A 21,109-nucleotide genomic window follows, 5' to 3' on the forward strand; every position below is an offset into this window, starting at 1 on the left:
TGAACTGTAATTAAAATGCTATTTGATTTTGGTTATGTCACATGTTTTATTTCAAACTGTTTCTTATCATGGAATATCCTGTTTTGTTAATCCAAATACTGAAGCTCATTCATAAAAAACTGTGCAACTTTTATTTGAAATCATTGAAATTAACATTTCAATCGTTGTAAACAAGTAAATTATGATTGCTGAAACATATATAAGGTGTGTCTGCAATGGGCAAAGGCAGTCAGTGATTGGTTCGGTTTTGAGAAGTTTGATGTGATGTCATTTGTGATCTGAATAAAAAACATTATAAGAGGATATCACATTTCAGCTACATCATTTTTAAAGTAATTGATTAACTGTGACAAATATAGCCTGTACTTTATGGTGCGTCCAGGATCTAATTTACAGGTGAAGCAAACTGCAAGGAACAGATACCGCAATTTCTTCAAACATCAAGAATCTAACTTGAGTATTAACTCACATAGCTCAACAATGTGGTTACATTTTAACACCAACTATCTTATGAAAGGCTACTAACAAAATTTCAAGAAATAGTATTAAGTGGTTATTCCAGAAATACAGGGTATAACAAAAAGGTGTAGCCAAACTTACAGGAAACATTTCTCATACATAAAGGAAGAAAATATGTTACATGGACATGGGTCTAGAAAAACTTTATTGCCATTTTAGAGTTCAGTTTCTACAACTCTTCAACACATTTATCATGTGAAACTCACAGAAAAAGAAGACTCAGCACAGTTTGAAACACTATTCTAAATGCTCTTCATTAGCAAGAGTGCAGACATCAATCCATCATTGCATTGAATCCCTGACATGCTGCTGTATCCATGGAGAATTGCATACTTTTTGTGGTATGATGAGACTACAGCTATGTAATCCTGGAGTACTGTAGGCGACAATACAGCCACAACCAATGGTAGATCACAATACAGTAATTGTTTATGGACATATTTGGACATATTTATTCTACACAAATATTATTCATGATTAAAAATTAGTCTGAGTCATACTCAGTACTGAGTCATACACAGCTGTCAATATAGATGTATCTTCGGTTTACGTTTATGCTGCAGCTAGTAATAGTAGTAGGTTGTGAGAAGTGATGGAGAAAAGTTGAGTAACTCACCTCTAATGTACCAGTGGAATACATTGTTAATGTATATTGAAGTGAAAAAAAGTGTCTTGTGATCTTTAAAAGTGAAGGATACATAGCAGAGTAACATTACCCATTGTTTCATTTTAAAGGAGGTACATTTTATCCTGAAATACATCATTTGGAGAACTCGGATAATAGTAATTATTGATGAATTTATTAAATCAAGGAATTATGCTGCAATAATAACTGCAAGATGATGATTAACATACTGTCATGTTTTCTTTTTAAGATAATGAGATACAGCAATAACAGTAACTATGGCATTGAACAGAAAGTTGAGTGTTGTTTTTATTATTGACATTCTACATCCAACAATGGTAGCAAAAATTATTCTAAGTTCCTTGTCCTACAATTAACTTTAATTAATTCTATGTCTGGAAATTTCCAATAGAATTGTATCTGGACTTTATTTAGTTGGGAATTTAACAAAATTTCAGTTATAGGCAGGAAGGGGTCCCATTAGAATAGCCTTCCACAATATGGACGTGAAGACTCTGTACATCTTGTACCAGGGTTCAGTACCCAAGAGCTTTCAAATACCCCCACAAATAAAACTGTAGTGGGTTTATGTCCAGAGACCAAGAGACTATGGAGAGCAAGGAACTGGTCCATCTCGGTCTATCCATCTGCCACAGAATCTTTTATTTAGAAGCCTACAAACATTAACACAGAATGAGGAGAACTTTGATGAAAATAAGCAAAGTACAATAATTTTCATGTCAAATGATCACTTACTTCAGATGCTGTTTGAATAGTAAAAATGGTGGCATTACTTCTTTGAACAAGATCCTGAACATGGGCTTTCCATGAAAGTTTACTGTCTTTCAGAACACTTAGAAATTTTAACTGTTAAGTTTCACTAATCATATGCCCACTCAGTGAAATTAAAACATCATGTTTTGTTGAATTGTGTGTTGTAAACTGTAAAAACTGTGTCTTACTGTGATTTAGCATTAGTTTATTTTCTACAAGCAATGAACTTATGTCATGAACTGCATGATCTGAAACAGAGCCAATGTTGCACACAACATCCTTTGCTTCGAAGCTAGTGTCATCAGCAAACAAAAATACTTTAGAGTTACCTGTAATAGTAGAGGACACATAATTTATATAAATAAGGAACACTGATCCCTGGGGCACCCCCCATTTGACCGTATCCCACTCAGATTCCACATCACAGCCATTTTCAACACTATTTAAACAGAAACTAATTGTGATGATAAACTATACCAGATGCCAATTCCACCTGATATGCTAAATGCACATTTTGTCAGTCCTCAACCAGATAACAGCATAATGGAGAATGTGTGTAAGGCAGAGGCACTGCTGCCGGAAATGAATAGCAAGCAGACAGACAGCTTTCACTGGACTTGTGTAACTGAGAAGATGTTCAATGAATCAATAGCTAGGTTCAGTAATTCTGGAGCAGAGCATTACTGTGGTCTCTCAAACGAAGTTATTGAGTATATCAGAAATCAAATTCTAACACCACTGACTAAATAATCAACAAAATTTTAAATGAAGGTAATCGTCCAGAATGTTTAAAAATATCTGCAGTTAAACCAGTACATAAAGAAGGAGATATATCATCACCAGGTAACTATCAACCAATATCACTTACACCCATAAAATCAAAAATAACAGAATATAGTGGGTACTCCTAAACCAATTTTATCTGACAATAGTTTTCAGTTTACCTCACCGGCTTGGAAAGACATTGTTGATCATACTAAAATAATGCATATTCTAGCCTCAGTGTACCATCCATTGAGTAATCCTGCAGTAAGATATACAAGAGAAATTAGAAGACTGTTTAGAACATATTGTAGTAAAAATCATACCAGTTGGATACAATATGTCAGTGATTTTGAGGATATTATGAACAGCTTACAACATTCTTCAACAGGTTTTCACCACTTGAAATCACGCTTAATTGCAGGTCAGTTAACTTTATTTCTGCTGAGTTTCCACCATGTAAAATTCTGTCATCGCAAGAGAGAAAAGAGTGTGTCAGGGAGATGATGAAAAAGCAGGAGGATAGAAGAAAGCAGAGACATGATGGTAGTGGCAGATTTTCGAGGTAGGAGATATTGTATTGGTGAAAACCAAAGAGAAATCTAAAGTCTTGACATCTGAGATAAAGAAATTCTTTGATATTTATATAGGACCATTTGAAATTCTTGAAAATCTGAATCCTGGTGCATAGAGACATGTGTATCCTAAATCCAAGAAGTTGTTTGGGTTACACAATATCACTGAACTGAAAGCTTATAGACAAATTCCATAACTATCTATTTTTTTTCTTTCTCCTTTGTCAGGAATGCAGTATGTAAGATTATGTGATCTCCAAAATCCTGTCTTGTGCATTGACTGAGTTTAAGTCTATGCCACACTACATTTGAAGGTTCATACAACTATATAATTATATAATTCTGTAATATATATATATATATATATATATATATATATATATATATATATATATATATATATATATATATATATATATATATATATATATAAAAAATGAAGATGATGTGACTTACCAAACGAAAGTGCTGGCAGGTCGATAGACACACAAACAAACACAAACACACACAAAATTCAAGCTTTCGCAACAAACTGTTGCCTCATCAGGAAAGAGGGAACGAGAGGGAAAGACGAAAGGATGTGGGTTTTAAGGGAGAGGGTAAGGAGTCACTCCAGTCCCGGGAGCGGAAAGACTTACCTTAGGGGGAAAAAGGGACGGGTATACACTCGCACACACACACATATCCATCCACACATATACAGACACCATATATATATATATATATATATATATATATATATATATATATATATAATGGAAGGAAACATTCCACGTGGGAAAAATTATATATAAAAACAAAGATGAGGTGACTTACCGAACAAAAACGCTGGCAGGTCGATAGACACACAAACAAACACAAACATACACACAAAATTCAAGCTTTCGCAACAAATTGTTGCCTCATCAGGAGAGGGGAAGACGAAAGGAAGTGGGTTTTAAAGGAGAGGGTAAGGAGTCATTCCAATCCCGGGAGCGGAAAGACTTACCTTAGGGGGAAAAAAGGACAGGTATACACTCGCACACACGCACATATCCATCCACACATACAGACACAAGCAGTCTGCTTGTGTCTGTATGTGTGGATGGATATGTGCGTGTGTGCGAGTGTATACCTGTCCTTTTTTCCCCCTAAGGTAAGTCTTTCCGCTCCCGGGATTGGAATGACTCCTTACCCTCTCCTTTAAAACCCACTTCCTTTCGTCTTCCCCTCTCCTGATGAGGCAACAATTTGTTGCGAAAGCTTGAATTTTGTGTGTATGTTTGTGTTTGTTTGTGTGTCTATCGACCTGCCAGCGTTTTTGTTCGGTAAGTCACCTCATCTTTGTTTATATATATATATATATATATATATATATATATATATATATATATATATATATATATATATATATATATATATATATATATATATATATATATATATATATATATATATATATATATATGGTTATAATAGAGGGAAACATTCCACGTAGGAAATATATATCTAAAAACAAAGATGATGTGACTTACCAAATAAAAGTGCTGGCAGGTCGACAGACACACAAACAAACACAAACATACACACAAAATTCTAACTTTCGCAACCAACGGTTGCCTCGTCAGGAAAGAGGGAAGGAGAGGGAAAGATGAAAGGATTTGGGTTTTAAGGGAGAGGGTAAGGAGTCATTCCAATCCCGGGAGCGGAAAGACTTACCTTAGGGGGAAAAAAGGACGGGTATACACTCGCACACACACACATATCCATCCACACATATACAGACACAAGCAGACATATTTAAAGACAAAGAGTTTGGGCAGAGATGTCAGTTGAGGCAGAAGTGCAGAGGCAAAGATGTTGTTGAATGACAGGTGAGGTATGAGTGGCGGCAACTTGAAATTAGTGGAGATTGAGGCCTGGTGGATAACGGGAAGAGAGGATATATTGAAGAGCAAGTTCCCATCTCCGGAGTTCGGATAGGTTGGTGTTAGTGGGAAGTATCCAGATAACCCGGACGGTGTAACACTGTGCCAAGATGTGCTGGCCGTGCACCAAGGCATGTTTAGCCACAGGGTGATCCTCATTACCAACAAACACTGTCTGCCTGTGTCCATTCATGCGAATGGACAGTTTGTTGCTGGTCATTCCCACATAGAATGCGTCACAGTGTAGGCAGGTCAGTTGGTAGATCACGTGGGTGCTTTCACACGTGGCTCTGCCTTTGATCGTGTACACCTTCCGGGTTACAGGACTGGAGTAGGTGGTGGTGGGAGGGTGCATGGGCCAGGTTTTACACCGGGGGCGGTTACAAGGGTAGGAGCCAGAGGGTAGGGAAGGTGGTTTGGGGATTTCATAGGGATGAACTAAGAGGTTACGAAGGTTAGGTGGACGGCGGAAAGACACTCTTGGTGGAGTGGGGAGGATTTCATGAAGGATGGATCTCATTTCTGGGCAGGATTTTAGGAAGTCGTATCCCTGCTGGAGAGCCACATTCAGAATCTGATCCAGTCCCGGAAAGTATCCTGTCACAAGTGGGGCACTTTTGTGGTTCTTCTGTGGGAGGTTCTGGGTTTGAGAGGATGAGGAAGTTGCTCTGGTTATTTGCTTCTGTACCAGGTCGGGAGGGTAGTTGCGGGATGCGAAAGCTGTTGTCAGGTTGTTGGTGTAATGCTTCAGGGATTCCGGACTGGAGCAGATTCGTTTGCCACGAAGACCTAGGCTGTAGGGAAGGGACCGTTTGATGTGGAATGGGTGGCAGCTGTCGTAATGGAGGTACTGTTGCTTGTTGGTGGGTTTGATGTGGACGGACGTGTGAAGTTGGCCATTGGACAGGTGGAGGTCAACATCAAGGAAAGTGGCATGGGATTTGGAGTAGGACCAGGTGAATCTGATGGAACCAAAGGAGTTGAGGTTGGAGAGGAAATTCTGGAGTTCTTCTTCACTGTGAGTCCAGATCATGAAGATGTCATCAATAAATCTGTACCAAACTTTGGGTTGGCAGGCCTGGGTAACCAAGAAGGCTTCCTCTAAGCGACCCATGAATAGGTTGGCGTACGAAGGGGCCATCCTGGTACCCATGGCTGTTCCCTTTAATTGCTGGTATGTCTGGCCTTCAAAAGTGAAGAAGTTGTGGGTCAGGATGAAGCTGGCTAAGGTAATGAGGAAAGAGGTTTTAGGTAGGGTGGCAGGTGATCGGCGTGAAAGGAAGTGCTCCATCGCAGCGAGGCCCTGGACGTGAGGGATATTTGTGTATAAGGAAGTGGCATCAATGGTTACAAGGATGGTTTCTGGAGGTAACGGATTGGGTAAGGATTCCAGGCGTTCGAGAAAGTGGTTGGTGTCTTTGATGAAGGATGGGAGACTGCACGTACAGAACGTATCTCTGCCTACGTAGATCAACACCTTCAACCCATTACGTGCAGTCTCCCATCCTTCATCAAAGACACCAACCACTTTCTCGAACGCCTGGAATCCTTACCCAATCCGTTACCCCCAGAAACCATCCTTGTAACCATTGATGCCACTTCCTTATACACAAATATCCCGCACGTCCAGGGCCTCGCTGCGATGGAGCACTTCCTTTCACGCCGATCACCTGCCACCCTACCTAAAACCTCTTTCCTCATTACCTTAGCCAGCTTCATCCTGACCCACAACTTCTTCACTTTTGAAGGCCAGACATACCAGCAATTAAAGGGAACAGCCATGGGTACCAGGATGGCCCCTTCGTACGCCAACCTATTCATGGGTCGCTTAGAGGAAGCCTTCTTGGTTACCCAGGCCTGCCAACCCAAAGTTTGGTACAGATTTATTGAAGACATCTTCATGATCTGGACTCACAGTGAAGAAGAACTCCAGAATTTCCTCTCCAACCTCAACTCCTTTGGTTCCATCAGATTCACCTGGTCCTACTCCAAATCCCATGCCACTTTCCTTGATGTTGACCTCCACCTGTCCAATGGCCAACTTCACACGTCCGTCCACATCAAACCCACCAACAAGCAACAGTACCTCCATTACGACAGCTGCCACCCATTCCACATCAAACGGTCCCTTCCCTACAGCCTAGGTCTTCGTGGCAAACGAATCTGCTCCAGTCCGGAATCCCTGAAGCATTACACCAACAACCTGACAACAGCTTTCGCATCCCGCAACTACCCTCCCGACCTGGTACAGAAGCAAATAACCAGAGCAACTTCCTCATCCTCTCAAACCCAGAACCTCCCACAGAAGAACCACAAAAGTGCCCCACTTGTGACAGGATACTTTCCGGGACTGGATCAGATTCTGAATGTGGCTCTCCAGCAGGGATACGACTTCCAAAAATCCTGCCCAGAAATGAGATCCATCCTTCATGAAATCCTCCCCACTCCACCAAGAGTGTCTTTCCGCCGTCCACCTAACCTTCGTAACCTCTTAGTTCATCCCTATGAAATCCCCAAACCACCTTCCCTACCCTCTGGCTCCTACCCTTGTAACCGCCCCCGGTGTAAAACCTGGCCCATGCACCCTCCCACCACCACCTACTCCAGTCCTGTAACCCGGAAGGTGTACACGATCAAAGGCAGAGCCACGTGTGAAAGCACCCACGTGATCTACCAACTGACCTGCCTACACTGTGACGCATTCTATGTGGGAATGACCAGCAACAAACTGTCCATTCGCATGAATGGACACAGGCAGACAGTGTTTGTTGGTAATGAGGATCACCCTGTGGCTAAACATGCCTTGGTGCACGGCCAGCACATCTTGGCACAGTGTTACACCGTCCGGGTTATCTGGATACTTCCCACTAACACCAACCTATCCGAACTCCAGAGATGGGAACTTGCTCTTCAATATATCCTCTCTTCCCGTTATCCACCAGGCCTCAATCTCCGCTAATTTCAAGTTGCCGCCACTCATACCTCACCTGTCATTCAACAACATCTTTGCCTCTGCACTTCTGCCTCGACTGACATCTCTGCCCAAACTCTTTGTCTTTAAATATGTCTGCTTGTGTCTGTATATGTGTGGATGGATATGTGTGTGTGTGCGAGTGTATACCCGTCCTTTTTTCCCCCTAAGGTAAGTCTTTCCGCTCCCGGGATTGGAATGACTCCTTACCCTCTCCCTTAAAACCCAAATCCTTTCATCTTTCCCACTCCTTCCCTCTTTCCTGACGAGGCAACCGTTGGTTGCGAAAGCTAGAATTTTGTGTGTATGTTTGTGTTTGTTTGTGTGTCTGTCGACCTGCCAGCACTTTCATTTGGTAAGTCACATCATCTTTGTTTTTTATATATATATATATATATATCTTTTACAATTTTGAAATGTGAAAAAGCCTTTAAATATCTAGTGATAGATTTCTTATTTTAAAATGCTATTGGTGTTAATTATTATTATTATTATCATTATTCTTGTGTACTCTACAGAAAGTGATTTAATTTAAGCTTCATGAACTCTTTTGGGTAAAGCCATGGATGTTGTGGTAAACTGAGTGAAGACTTGTGTACTGTAAATATTAGGAGTAATATCTTGAAATTTCATATGTGCAAACAAATACACGTGTACATTAAACACAGAATTCTTATGCCAGTACATCATGGACTATGGTCCATATCTCATAATGTAGGCATTTGTCGGATGATGTGTCAGTGCAGTCCAACTTGTCTAGCTTGTGTACATAATTTCTTTTAATCTACTATTTGCTGAAGGGATGTTACTTTGAGATATCTTTATTATATATGTGTATACTACCTTACTAGTTCATTTTTTCATTGCATTTAGCTCTGTTTATTAATATACCATATGTAAGAACTCTTTTTAATCCATTTAGACATAAATTCTGAATACTTACTGATTTCAATACAGACAGGTGAAACATATGCCATGTGATGTGAGGGAAGTATTGAATAGCATATTTAGTACATGAAACAATGTTTCAGGATTTGATGTGGAAGCTAGAAAGAAAATTACTTATCTGTTGGAGTGTGTGATGAGAAATCTAGGGAGGAAACTGAAAGATGTGGGTGGATCCAATCCCAAAGTCCTCTATGACTGTACCCTTGTTGGTCCAGTCAACTTTCAACAGATCACAGGTACTGAGTAATAGTACTCAAGCATCTGTCAACTACATCAGTCTTGTGACTCAAATTGGTAAATTGTTAGCCAAGAAATTATCCTGTATGCAAAATTCTTGTATTTTTATAAATTTCATGGAACTATTTGTTTATTATTGTATGTAAGTCCACATAAATGTATGTGTTTTCGGGTAGAGGGATTAACTTCACAACACATTGTGTAACTTTAAGTCTTGTTTGAGTTGGGTTGATGCTGTATGACTGATGATTTGTTATGTTCAAGACAGAAATGGTAGAACTTAATAAGTTCAGGAGTAAATTCTGTGAATCATGTTGTAAATAATTATCAGAATCTGATAAAATTAGGCACTGTTAGATTAATAGTCATACATTTCAATGAATTTTCTTATCTCAACACCCAGTATGTATTGTTTTTAATTGTAAATGAATCGTTTAGGCTTGTATGTATGTAGGTTAGTTTGTATGAACAATTAGCAAATAGTGTGGAAGACATTTATGTTTGTGATCGTAAATTGTGTATAGACTGTATAACAAGATGTATACATTTCTGATTTCACACACTGATTTTGGTCTTCATGCTACTTGATTATGTCACCATTCCAATCTATTAATGACTCAGATTACCTGCATTGTTGTATCTCCCTGAAACTTGAGTTGTGTACAAACTCATGCTTAACTCTGTTTTGGATACCCATGGTCATTGCGATGTTGTGTTTATGTACTCAAGAAGTGTGTGCAACTATTGATTGAGGCTAGATGCTTCCTCTAATTATTCTTTACATATGATTGAACATATTGTTATATGATTATGAACTTTATTATTTTTGTTATGTTGAAACATTTCTGCTGGTGTGTACCTGGTGTGGTTTGGATTCATTGGTCGGTTTCCACATTGTAAGCATAGGAACTAATATTTTTTTCATTTTTGGTGTAAACTTGCAATTTGTAATTCTAGTACTTTACATTACCTCTGCATTTATTTCTATAATTTAGTATTGTAATGTTGTAGTTTTGACATTGTATCATTTCTCTTGGGACAGAATATTCCACAGATTTGAAAATCTGAATACCATGTCCTCATATAGGAATAGATAACAACTTGTATAGTATACATTTTTCTTACATTTTCTGTAATATGTTGTGTATCAGATACCTCTATACATCTGAATTCTACTTTATGAGGGTTAATATTCATACGTTTGTGGTATTTACCATGTTTGCAGGAACAATGTTTCACTTTTGCATTATTTTCATTTACATTGTGTTATTACGGTAACATTTGTCTGTAATATTTTAGTATTCATTTTTATGTATCATTAACAGACACTTAAACCTCATTCATAGAAATGCTGAAAGAAACTTAAAGGTTGCACTAGATTACACCTTTCTCTATGAAGCTAGATATGTTAGAGCAACTTCATGTGAGTTTTGTCCATAATTTTGGAAATTATCACCACATGCTAATTTTGCCATTTCACCACTCATGTTTTACACTTATTTGGACTATAGACAAACTGTCAGCAAGAAGAACTCTGTGTGTTGTTATTAGAAATTTGTCAGGTGCTGTGTATTTCCTTCTACATCTTTCCCAGCTTTTTATAAGCTAACCTATACTTATGTATAGGGAAGTGATGATCATACAACCGAAAATTTTTTTGTAATTTTGTAATTTAACTTCGACAATCTGTATTCTATCTTTTGGCATCATTTTGTACACCATTTGGCAAATCTTATAGTAGGTCACAAAATATTGTAAACACATTGTTTCCATATAATGTGAATGGAATGTTTTAATGGGACATCACCCTCTAGCATTACTTTTCCTAGGCAGCAACTGTCGATACCAGTATTATTTTCTGAATTTTGGACAGTTCAGTATTATCTCTATAGCTTTTCTGAAAACTTTTATATAGTTTTAAGCACAGTATATTATATTTCAAGGTAAAATTTATGACAAGGTATTAATTTATAAACACAGTATATTATATTTCAAGGTAAAATTTATGAAAAAGTATTAATTTATAAAATATTTTAGTTTTGATGCTATAATCAACAAGTACTAGTTCTGAGTGTACAGTTAAAATTCATTTTTTTAAGAAACATTTGAAATTATGAATTACTGGCACACTTAAAATTTCTCTTATTAATTACACTTCCCTGTGCTGTTTACTGTGTTTATATGAAATAATAATCGAAATTAATAATGTAACAAAAACTAATAGCGATTCATTTGTTAAGAAGAATCATAAACCCTTTGGCATATTGTAATTTGCTCAGATTGTGAGAGTCATTAGCATGCCTCTGATGTGATTGGAAGTATTTTTGTGCAAACAATGCAATTTTGGCTTTGTTAATGTGAAAAATCAAAATACTGTATGACATACTCAAATGTGAGAAAATTTATTTACATTTAAAAAAATGTTGCAACAACAATCTACAGATTATATAGTTCAGACCAACCATGAGGACCTAATGTGACATTTTTCAACTTCTAGAATTAGACCCCTAGAAAAGAAGAACTGGAGCCAACTGAACATGACAAGCCAAATTAATTAGGAAGTTTATTTTAATCTACACTCCTCTCAAATCTTCATAAAAGACATTGTGTAATGTGGACTATAGATAGAAGTAAGAAGGAGGGGGTAGATTACAACTCTATATGACTGCTTAGAAAGCAATGTGCTCTGTTTTTGTGCAGATGTCTAGTGTAATTGTTTTCAATAAAGTGGTATTATTCTAAATACAGATCATATATTCAATATTCTACACCCACCCGTATCTTGATTTCCCACACTGCTGATGTCAGTGATTCACAATGACTTTATACAAGGTAAAACTCACACTGATACTGTTACAAAAATGTCACCTGCACATAACCACTGGCCACTGAAATTCACATGTCATGCAGATGGTTCCCATTCTGGACAGTGCAGTGCTTCTCAACTGACTCTTCCATCATCTATAGACAGCAATTGTGCAAGTGAAATGCTTCAGGACTGTGGTTCTACTAATGGTGCTAGCCCTGAAAGTGTGGAACTCCATTGTAGTATCCTATTTGCAAAAATACATTTGTCAAAGGCAGCATATCTGCTGCACCATACCTGAATTTGTTTCCTTGATCTTCGCTGCTGGTGGTTGCCTGGATTTCATTCATGACCATGCAAAATATCCAGTTTCATCTGGAGCAGCCTCAAACCTGGTGTTTGATTGTGAACAATTTATTTCTATCTAGTCATGTTGGGAATGAACATTCACATCAAGAATGTTCCAGGGGCCACCAACATGGTATTCACATTGTTGACAACAATGCTGGCTACCATGTGCCACAGAATCAGTCTTGGTTTGTTTCATTTCATGCAGAGGCCAAGTCTGACTGACTCCACTTGATTGCTTCGAACTATGACTGGAACAACAACCTTCATACATCAAAACCCTGTCCCACTAATTGTCCTGTGCCTGCATCTGTGCAGAACATCTCCATCTGTGTTGTGCCCATTCTGAGCAGAAAACCACTGAGCATGCTATGCTCTCATCTGTGTGGATCATCATCATCCATGTCACCCCTGCATAACCCCCACACATGACGAAATCTGCCACACCTCAGCAGAGCCAGTTCTATCAGCATCATTCAATGTGTGTCTCCACATTGTCTTAGTCCAGTGACCTGCAACCCATCTAAACAAATTACTTTGAGCTCTGCGACAACACCCCGTACACTGCCAGATCTTCGTGTGCTGTTGTCTGGTTTATAGTTACTCAATAATGCTTGCAACATTTCTGTCCACTCCAACCTGTCCCACTCCCAATGAACCATTTTCGAGCAGATATCAGCTCTGACATCAATTCAATAGCACTTGACAGCTCAACAAGAACAGATGAAACTACAGCATTGCAAATGCATGAAGCTTCCAGCTCACTGACCACAGTTCACAGACCCATGACCCAAACTCTGCGAGCATCATTACCTTGCTGCCTCACACTGACAGTCACCCATAAGGACATCATAAAACCAGAACTAGTGATGCACTTTTAATGCCAGTCCCACCTCTTCTTGTTTGTACATTATGCTGAGCTCCTGTACTTGTACATGGGCCACTGTATCGCAGAAAGTTTTGCCATAGTGCATCCACCCCAGCTGGTACATCAAATGTTCAAGACAAACAGCTGGAAGACAGTCATACATCCATTGACGTACTCAAGCAGTGTGCCTCCTCATCTGATGAGTTCTTGGTGATTCACTAACACTATGCCGACACATTCCATATGGAGATCGTGTTGCTCCCACAACATAGTAATGACACATCTGCTGCCCTCACTATGGCATGCAACTAGCTCACAGTCTTGACACTCAACGATCATGATGACAAGTGTGGCAGCGTACAGGTAAGCATAGTGCCACTGACTGGTCATGCCTACACAATGTCCGACCATGCCCATTCGCTACTCCACCCTACCTCTGCACTGTCTAGTCCCAGACATGCAACAAAACACAAATGACAGTGCACTGTGTTTCTCCTCCAGCACTGGTATCTTTGGGCATGCCTCTCTGGTTGGGCAGCACACTATTCCCATGTCTCTTCTGCATGGCTCACTGGAATGCAGCTCGATTACCATCTGTTCCAGATCTTCACATGACATCACCTACTCCATTGACTCCATTGACTACTTTCATCTGGTTCCACATTCAGTTAACACCTACTAAAGACTGACAGTGTTCTACAACGCCACATTTGAGAAACATCAGAGGACTTGAACTCAACATGATCCAGGTGCAACCACTGTCAGTTGCAGTATTCACCTCCAGCTGTCACCGACAACTTTGGTGACTCTTCCTGACACAACAGTTCTGGACAAAAATGTTAGACTATATGAGTGCATCTCAGCATACACCAATTTCGACCATGACCCAAAATAGACCAGTACCCAGCATTCCTGCCCCCTCTCAGCTTCCAGTCCATCGTGGACAGTCAACACATAGACCACGACCATTGTAGTTTGAACAGGCTAATAAATTAGCAACTTACATCAATTGCACCACCCACTAAACATATGCTTTCAGTTTGATGTCATCAAAGTCCCTCTGGTATGCATGGCTTCCACATGCTGACATCCTTGTCACTGACACCCCACCCTCATCTCTTCAATTGCACCACTGGGGCCCCATGCAGACACACTGGATTTTTCCTCATCAGTCACAGATATTCTGCCTATTTAGCATTCATATGACACCCAGAACAACTTCAGGAATGGCCTTGTCATGTCTTGTGAAAGTGGCAGCCATGGCACGACTGGCCATGTGCATCAACATGTCATCACCTATCTGAAACATCCAACCAGGCCTGGTTTCTGTCCCAGTGATAAAATGCATGGTCAGAAGAGATTCACACCTACAAGAAATTGCCACCTTCTGGCCCAACCACAAAGTGGCTGATCAAGCATCTTATCATACATGACTCCCGATACGGCCCAACTGCCGTGTCACCTCATTGACATTTGTAGTGCAGCTCCTTCACTTCCTCCCCCATGATTTGCATGCTGGGGAGAGGGGGGGCAGGGTAGGTGGGGAGAGGGGCACAGGGGGTCACTGTGATGGCTGTCAACCACAACAACACCATCATTGACCAGCGATAGCAACTTTGTGCTTTGTGGTGGAAGCACTCCCTCCCTGCCTCCCTCTCTCTCTCTCTCTCTCTCTTTCTCTCTCTCTCTCTCTCTCTCTCTCTCTCTCCCTCCCTCCCTCTCTGTCCCTCTGTTTGGTAACCTCTGTGATCTGTTTTTCTCTTTATTGTGTAGATGTCCCATGCACTCGTGTTCAATATAATGTTGTTACTCTATGTATAGGTCATGTATTTGATATTCTACATGTCTGCATACTTTTCCACACTCAAAAATACCACTGTTGCTCTCAAAAATTCTTCTGCAGCAATGCTAGGAAAAACTATGGCATTGTTTCTTTTTGTGATATTTACTTTTTATTGTCTTGAACTGCTGGGGCTGCATGGTGTAGTATTCTCTGTAACCTTGAAAATTGTTCCACAGCATTCTTGTGATTTCTGTTGTTGTTCATCATGTAAATTTATCCTGGTTTTCACTTCACAATTTCTTAAAAGCTTAATTTCATCCAGTTGGCTTACTATGCTGGTTCCTACTTGCTACTCAACAGTGTGTACTCTTTCACTTCTTTTTTAGTTTTTTCATGGCACATTATGATTAACTCTTTAATTTTAATATTTAAATTCAGTTTGTTCTCACTTGCTTTCTTCTTCACTGAAGACTATTGCACCACTTGTCACCACTTGTAAGGTATTGGTGTCTTCCAAAAGCTAGCAAATTTTCTTTCACTGTTATGATGACTCAACACTTCTGTTATTAGGTAAGTGGTCTCCTTTACTCCTAAATTATTTACATTTAGTTTTTGTAACACTAAAACAGTATTTAAAACCTGAAAATTGTGTTCAGAAATTAGACAACATTAAATTGTAATGTTGTCTTTAAGGGTATCAACAACAACCTGCCTGGTCAAATCAATTGGGCTACTGGGAACAGAAATGCTAAATTGTATTTGTATAGAATTTGATCATTACACAGAAATGGAAATATTATGTTAAATTTAGTGACATCTGGTTAATATTTAACCTATATCTGAATAACTGTCAGTGACATTTACAAATTAGACCATGTGTAGAAACTGTGCTGAGTTTGGAAAGATATGTCATGTTTGGCTTGGAAAAACAGAGTTGCTAGTTGCTGGTCATATGTGTTATGGGAAAGAACTGTTTGTAATTTCTATGTGTATGAAAGGTTTACATGAAGTTCACTCCCACATTTAAGTTTTAATATGTATCATACATGAGTGGAACCAGAAGCAAAAGTAAATGATGAAGACTATTGAAGTTAACAGCCTTTTCTTAATTTGTATTGATTAACTTCATGAAATACATTATGGAAAAATTTCTGCAGAGCTGCTACTTCAAACCTGTAGACACTAACTATGCATTCCCAACTTCGACAAGACATGAAGGGACCTGTAGCACTGAACTCATGTCAGACATGATGGCACATGCAAATTCAATTGAGATTTTGGTGGGAGGTCATAGGATCAAACACAATACCTTTCGATATTTAAAGAGTTGATTTTCGTTTAGTTGTTCTGACATAATCCAAATGTCACAGAATGCAAAAATTGATTTTAGTGAGACAATGTGAAAAAAATGGCTCTGAGCACTATGGGACTTAACTGCTGTGGTCATCAGTCCCCTAGAACTTAGAACTACTTAAACCTAACTAACCTAAGGACACCACACACATCCATGCCCGAGGCAGGATTCGAACCGGCAACCGTAGCGGTCGCGCGGTTCCAGACTGTAGCGCCTAGAACTGCTCGACCACTCCAGCCAGCAAAGAATGTGAGCATCACAGTCTAGCAAGCATAATTTTATAAAACAATACTAACTCCACAAATTTAATTTGAATTTGAAGTCTAACTTACTGCAACTGTTGTGCTGTTCTGCTGCAGAGTTATAGTTGCATCTCCATAGTAGAAGCTCCTCACTTCACGAGCACCTTGTGTTCTCTGTTCTGCTGTAGGCAGCCTTAAATCAGGTCCAATCATTAACTCAAAGTTCTGATCCAGCTGGGCTATCTGCTCAGCTGTTGAAAGGTCTCCTGAAGCTGTTAAATAATGAAATGACAGTTTCATGTAAGAGTCTAATAACAGAGGTTAAAAACTTTTAATTTACACAATGTGACATCAAGAAGAAACAATTTGCATACTTTAGCTTATCAAGTAAATGATAGAATCAATGCAAAAATAAAACATCAGTCACAGGTCAAGCATTAGGACTGCTCCAACTGAGAAACTGCTGCCTACAAAACAGTATGAGAAGTGATCTATGATCAGGTGACATGTGATCTGTTTGACAACAATTCCTTCAGCTATTACGTCAATGCTTCTATTCAAGCAGTTCCACACTTGGCCTCCTCACAATGATTGACTGAACCCTGTACCAGACGTCCCTATCTCATAAAATGTATGAGGAGGTACTGGGGACTGAACCTGGGTTCTTCTGCAGTAAAGATAGTGACATAACCATTCAGATTTGGAGTCCATTTAAAATAAATATACAAATATTTAATCTAAGATTCATTACTGCAGCTGTTTAAAACAAATTTGATGTTTTCTTTGAAAGACATTTTTATTATTCATGTTTCCAAATTAGGAATGGACTGTATTCAAAGTTCTGATCCAACTGAGCTACCTGCTCAGCTACTGAAAGGCCGCCTGAAGCTGTTAAAATAATGAAATGACAGTTTCATGTAGGGATAAAAGCTTATAGTTTACACAATGTGACATCATGATACCACACAGATCACATGCAGTATCGCTCATAAAAATAAGTTTTTATTATTGTTCATCAGTTTACACGAAAACTCAGTAAATAACAATGTTACACACGTCAAGTTACAACAGTGTTGTAAATAAAATAAATCATTCTTTTGTAAACTAAGAAAGCTGAACATGCACTAAGAAGAACAATTCTGAAAGAAAGCAATTATCTTTCTGAGAGAGGAAAAATCATCAAACAGCTGGCCGAGTTGTGATTGGAAATGGTACAAAACAAGCAAAGAATAAGCTTGAAATTATAGATTGCCATTTTCTTTCCTGAGCTCTAAAACAATCCCAGCCTGTATTGATCAAATATAATGCAATATTGAAATTTGACAAATGTCCCACATACACACTCTCATTTACTCACACGTTCACATAACACATAGTAAAATAAATATTTATTTTAATAGTTCTTTCTGAAGTTATTCTACACTCATGCTCATAAATTAAGGATAATGCTGATACATGGTGAAACAACACCCTGGTGTGCCGTTTGTGGGTTTAAATCACCTCAGGGTATGACCATGCGGTGCATTTGACCTGTGGTCATCACACGGTGGCACTGGCAGCAGTCCACATATGTGGAGGTGCGTTGGTGCATGTCACAGTACGGTGCAGCGAGTGAGTGCGCAGATGTTTTCAGACATGCTAATGGCGACTGTGTTTTCAAACTGGCTTAAAGAACGCATATTGATGACGTTATGAGGGGTAGACTACTAGGATGACAGGTGGCTGGTGAAACACAGTAGGTCCATGAGCCACAAAGTATGATCTCAAGATTATGGCAACAATTCCAGCAGACAGACTTGTCCAGGTGGTACAGTACGGGACATCCACAGTGTACAACACCACAATAAGTCTGCTGTCTCACCATCAGTGCCCACAGACGGTCACAGAGTACTGCAGGTAGCCTTACTTAAGACCTTACCGCAGCCACAGGAACAGTTGTCTCCAGACACACAGTCTACAGACGACTGAACAGACATGGTTTATTCGCCCAGAGACCTGCAAGGTGCGTTCCACTGACCCCTGCTCACAGGAGAGCCCATAAAGCCTGGTGTCAAGAACACAGTACATGGTCATTAGAACAGTGGTCCCACGTTATGTTCACGGACGAGTCCAGGTATAGTCTGAACAGTGACTCTGGCTGGGTTTTCATCTGGTGTATAACAAGAACTAGATACCACCCCTTAATGTCCTTGAAAGGGACCTGTATGGAGGTCATGGTTTGATGGTGTGGGGTGGGATTATGATTGGTGCACATACACCCCTGCATGTCTTTGACAGAGGAACTGTAACAGGTCAGGTGTATCAGGATGTCATTTCGCACCAGTACGTCCACCTTTTCAGGGGTGCAGCAGGTCTCACGTTCCTCCTGGTAGATGATAATGCACAGCCCCACCAAGCAACCATCGTGGAAGAGTACCTTGAAACAGAAGATATCAGGTGAATGGAGTGGCCTGCCTGTTCTCAAGACCTAAATTCCATCGAGCACATCTGGGATGCTCTCAGTCGATGTATTGCTACATGTCTTCAAACCCTTAGGACACTTTATGAGCTCCGACAGGCACTGGTACAAGAATGGGAGGCTATACCCCAGCAGCTGCTCGAACACCTGATCCAAAGTATGCCAACCCATTGTGCGGCCTGTGTACATGTGCATGGTGACCATTTCCCATATTGATGTTGGGGTACATGCACAGGAAACAGTGGCACTTTGTAGCACATGTGTTTCGGGATGGCTTTCTCAACTTATCACCAATAGCGTGGTCTTAAAGATCTGTCGTGTGTGTTCCCTATGTGCCTATGCTATTAGCGCCAGTTTTGTGTAGTGCCACATTGTGTGGCACCACATTCTGCAATTATCCTTAATTTATGAGCATGAGTGTAGATTTCATACTACGAAAATTGTAAGGTACTTGAAATTTTTAAATTAAATTTCAATTAAATAATTCTATACCTAATACTTCAGGTGAGTATTTCAATTAACAACCAAAAACAAGTCATAAATGTTCTCAGGTAGATTTCCTTTCTTAAGTATAGTTTTTCTAACTTTAAAGTAAATTTTTCTCTCTCTTAAGATATGCCCACCAGAAAGCTGAGATTTTCACACCACCTTTCTATTAATAACAAAGCGCAGTATACAAATTTTGAAAGTGATTATACACAAACTACTATCCTTTATTTAGATTGTTATAGGTGGTGAATGAGCACGTTCAGTAAGACACATTGAATAGTTTTCCCACAGCAGGCAGTGACAGATGCATGTGTGTCTCCCAGATAGGCTGCTAGATGTCAGCCCCCAAAGTTACATACAGCAAGCTATCCTAAAACAAATGTTTGCTCAGAACAACCTGCGATGCTATAAAGTCAACCTCATTTTGCTGAAGCTCATTCTCTACAATAGGAAAATCTAGTTAGCCCTTCATCACTATGGACAGTTTGCACAGATTTCTCTATGCATCCAAAGTAGTGCACTGTGTTCGACTCCTTTGTTACTTGACTCTGTTCCTGATATTGTAGTAAGTGTTGGTGCTATGGATGGAATAGGCAGTAGTGGTTGGATGTATGTAACAGATCTTGCACCTTAGTCTTCTACAGTACAGTAATGCATGGAGTAGGAGGATGGGTGCAGGAGGGGCATATGGAGAGATGTCATCTGGAAAGGCATGATGTGCAAGCCAAGTGTAGAAAATGTAACTAAATCCCCTAAATGCAATAAATAGTTGCAGGTTTGTGCATTACTTCATTTGCCATAAGTTGTGTTGACTCTGAGTTTTTTTATTTATATAGAAACAAGAACAAACAGTTCAGACAGTTCTGTTTATAAATTCTGCAAAATTATGGGACAGAATATCTGGCCAGCACTTACATTTCAGAGGACAAATTTTTAGTACTGCTAGTTGATACATAAAAAAGTAAAAGTATACAAAACTGCCCTAGAATTTTCAAGTATTAGTACCTTTCTTAAGGACAAAACAGAGCCGGAATTAGAAAGGCTAAAAAGAAATGACAAGTCATTGAAACTACAGGATGAAATGGGCTTGCCTGTTGTGAGGACAATGAAGATGAAGGTAATTTTGTGTACTTTTGTACATTGCTGATCATTAAAACTGAGTCACTGGGAAGGATGTAAATTAACAAAAATTTACTTATTGTATATACAGTGCACAAGAAAGAATACATTATTAAATTTGTTAAAGGAATGGTGTACATGGTGTGAAATTAGTATACAGTGCTTTGATGACAGACACAGGCACATCATTCCATGCTACTTGAGGTAGTCATTTAGTAGGTGTGCCAATCTCTCAGTATCCCACAAACAAATGTTTTCACTGGGTGATATCTCTGGAGAATGGACTGGTCCTGGCAACAGTCAAACACCCTCTGTACTGAGGCA

General features: G+C 39.4%; 1 protein-coding gene across 1 annotated transcript in view; it reads right to left on the bottom strand.

The window, feature by feature from the left end:
• Positions 1–21,109, bottom strand: part of LOC126457386 (esterase FE4-like) — a 105,999-nt gene that overhangs the window by 39,982 nt on the left and 44,908 nt on the right. Inside the window, exon 7 of the mRNA XM_050093649.1 lies at positions 16,810–16,991. Within this exon, the coding sequence (XP_049949606.1) occupies positions 16,810–16,991 (182 nt within the window). The remainder of the gene's footprint in view (positions 1–16,809; positions 16,992–21,109) is intronic.

The sequence above is a fragment of the Schistocerca serialis genome, chromosome 1 (genome assembly GCF_023864345.2).
Source record: "Schistocerca serialis cubense isolate TAMUIC-IGC-003099 chromosome 1, iqSchSeri2.2, whole genome shotgun sequence".
NCBI lineage: Eukaryota > Metazoa > Arthropoda > Insecta > Orthoptera > Acrididae > Schistocerca > Schistocerca serialis.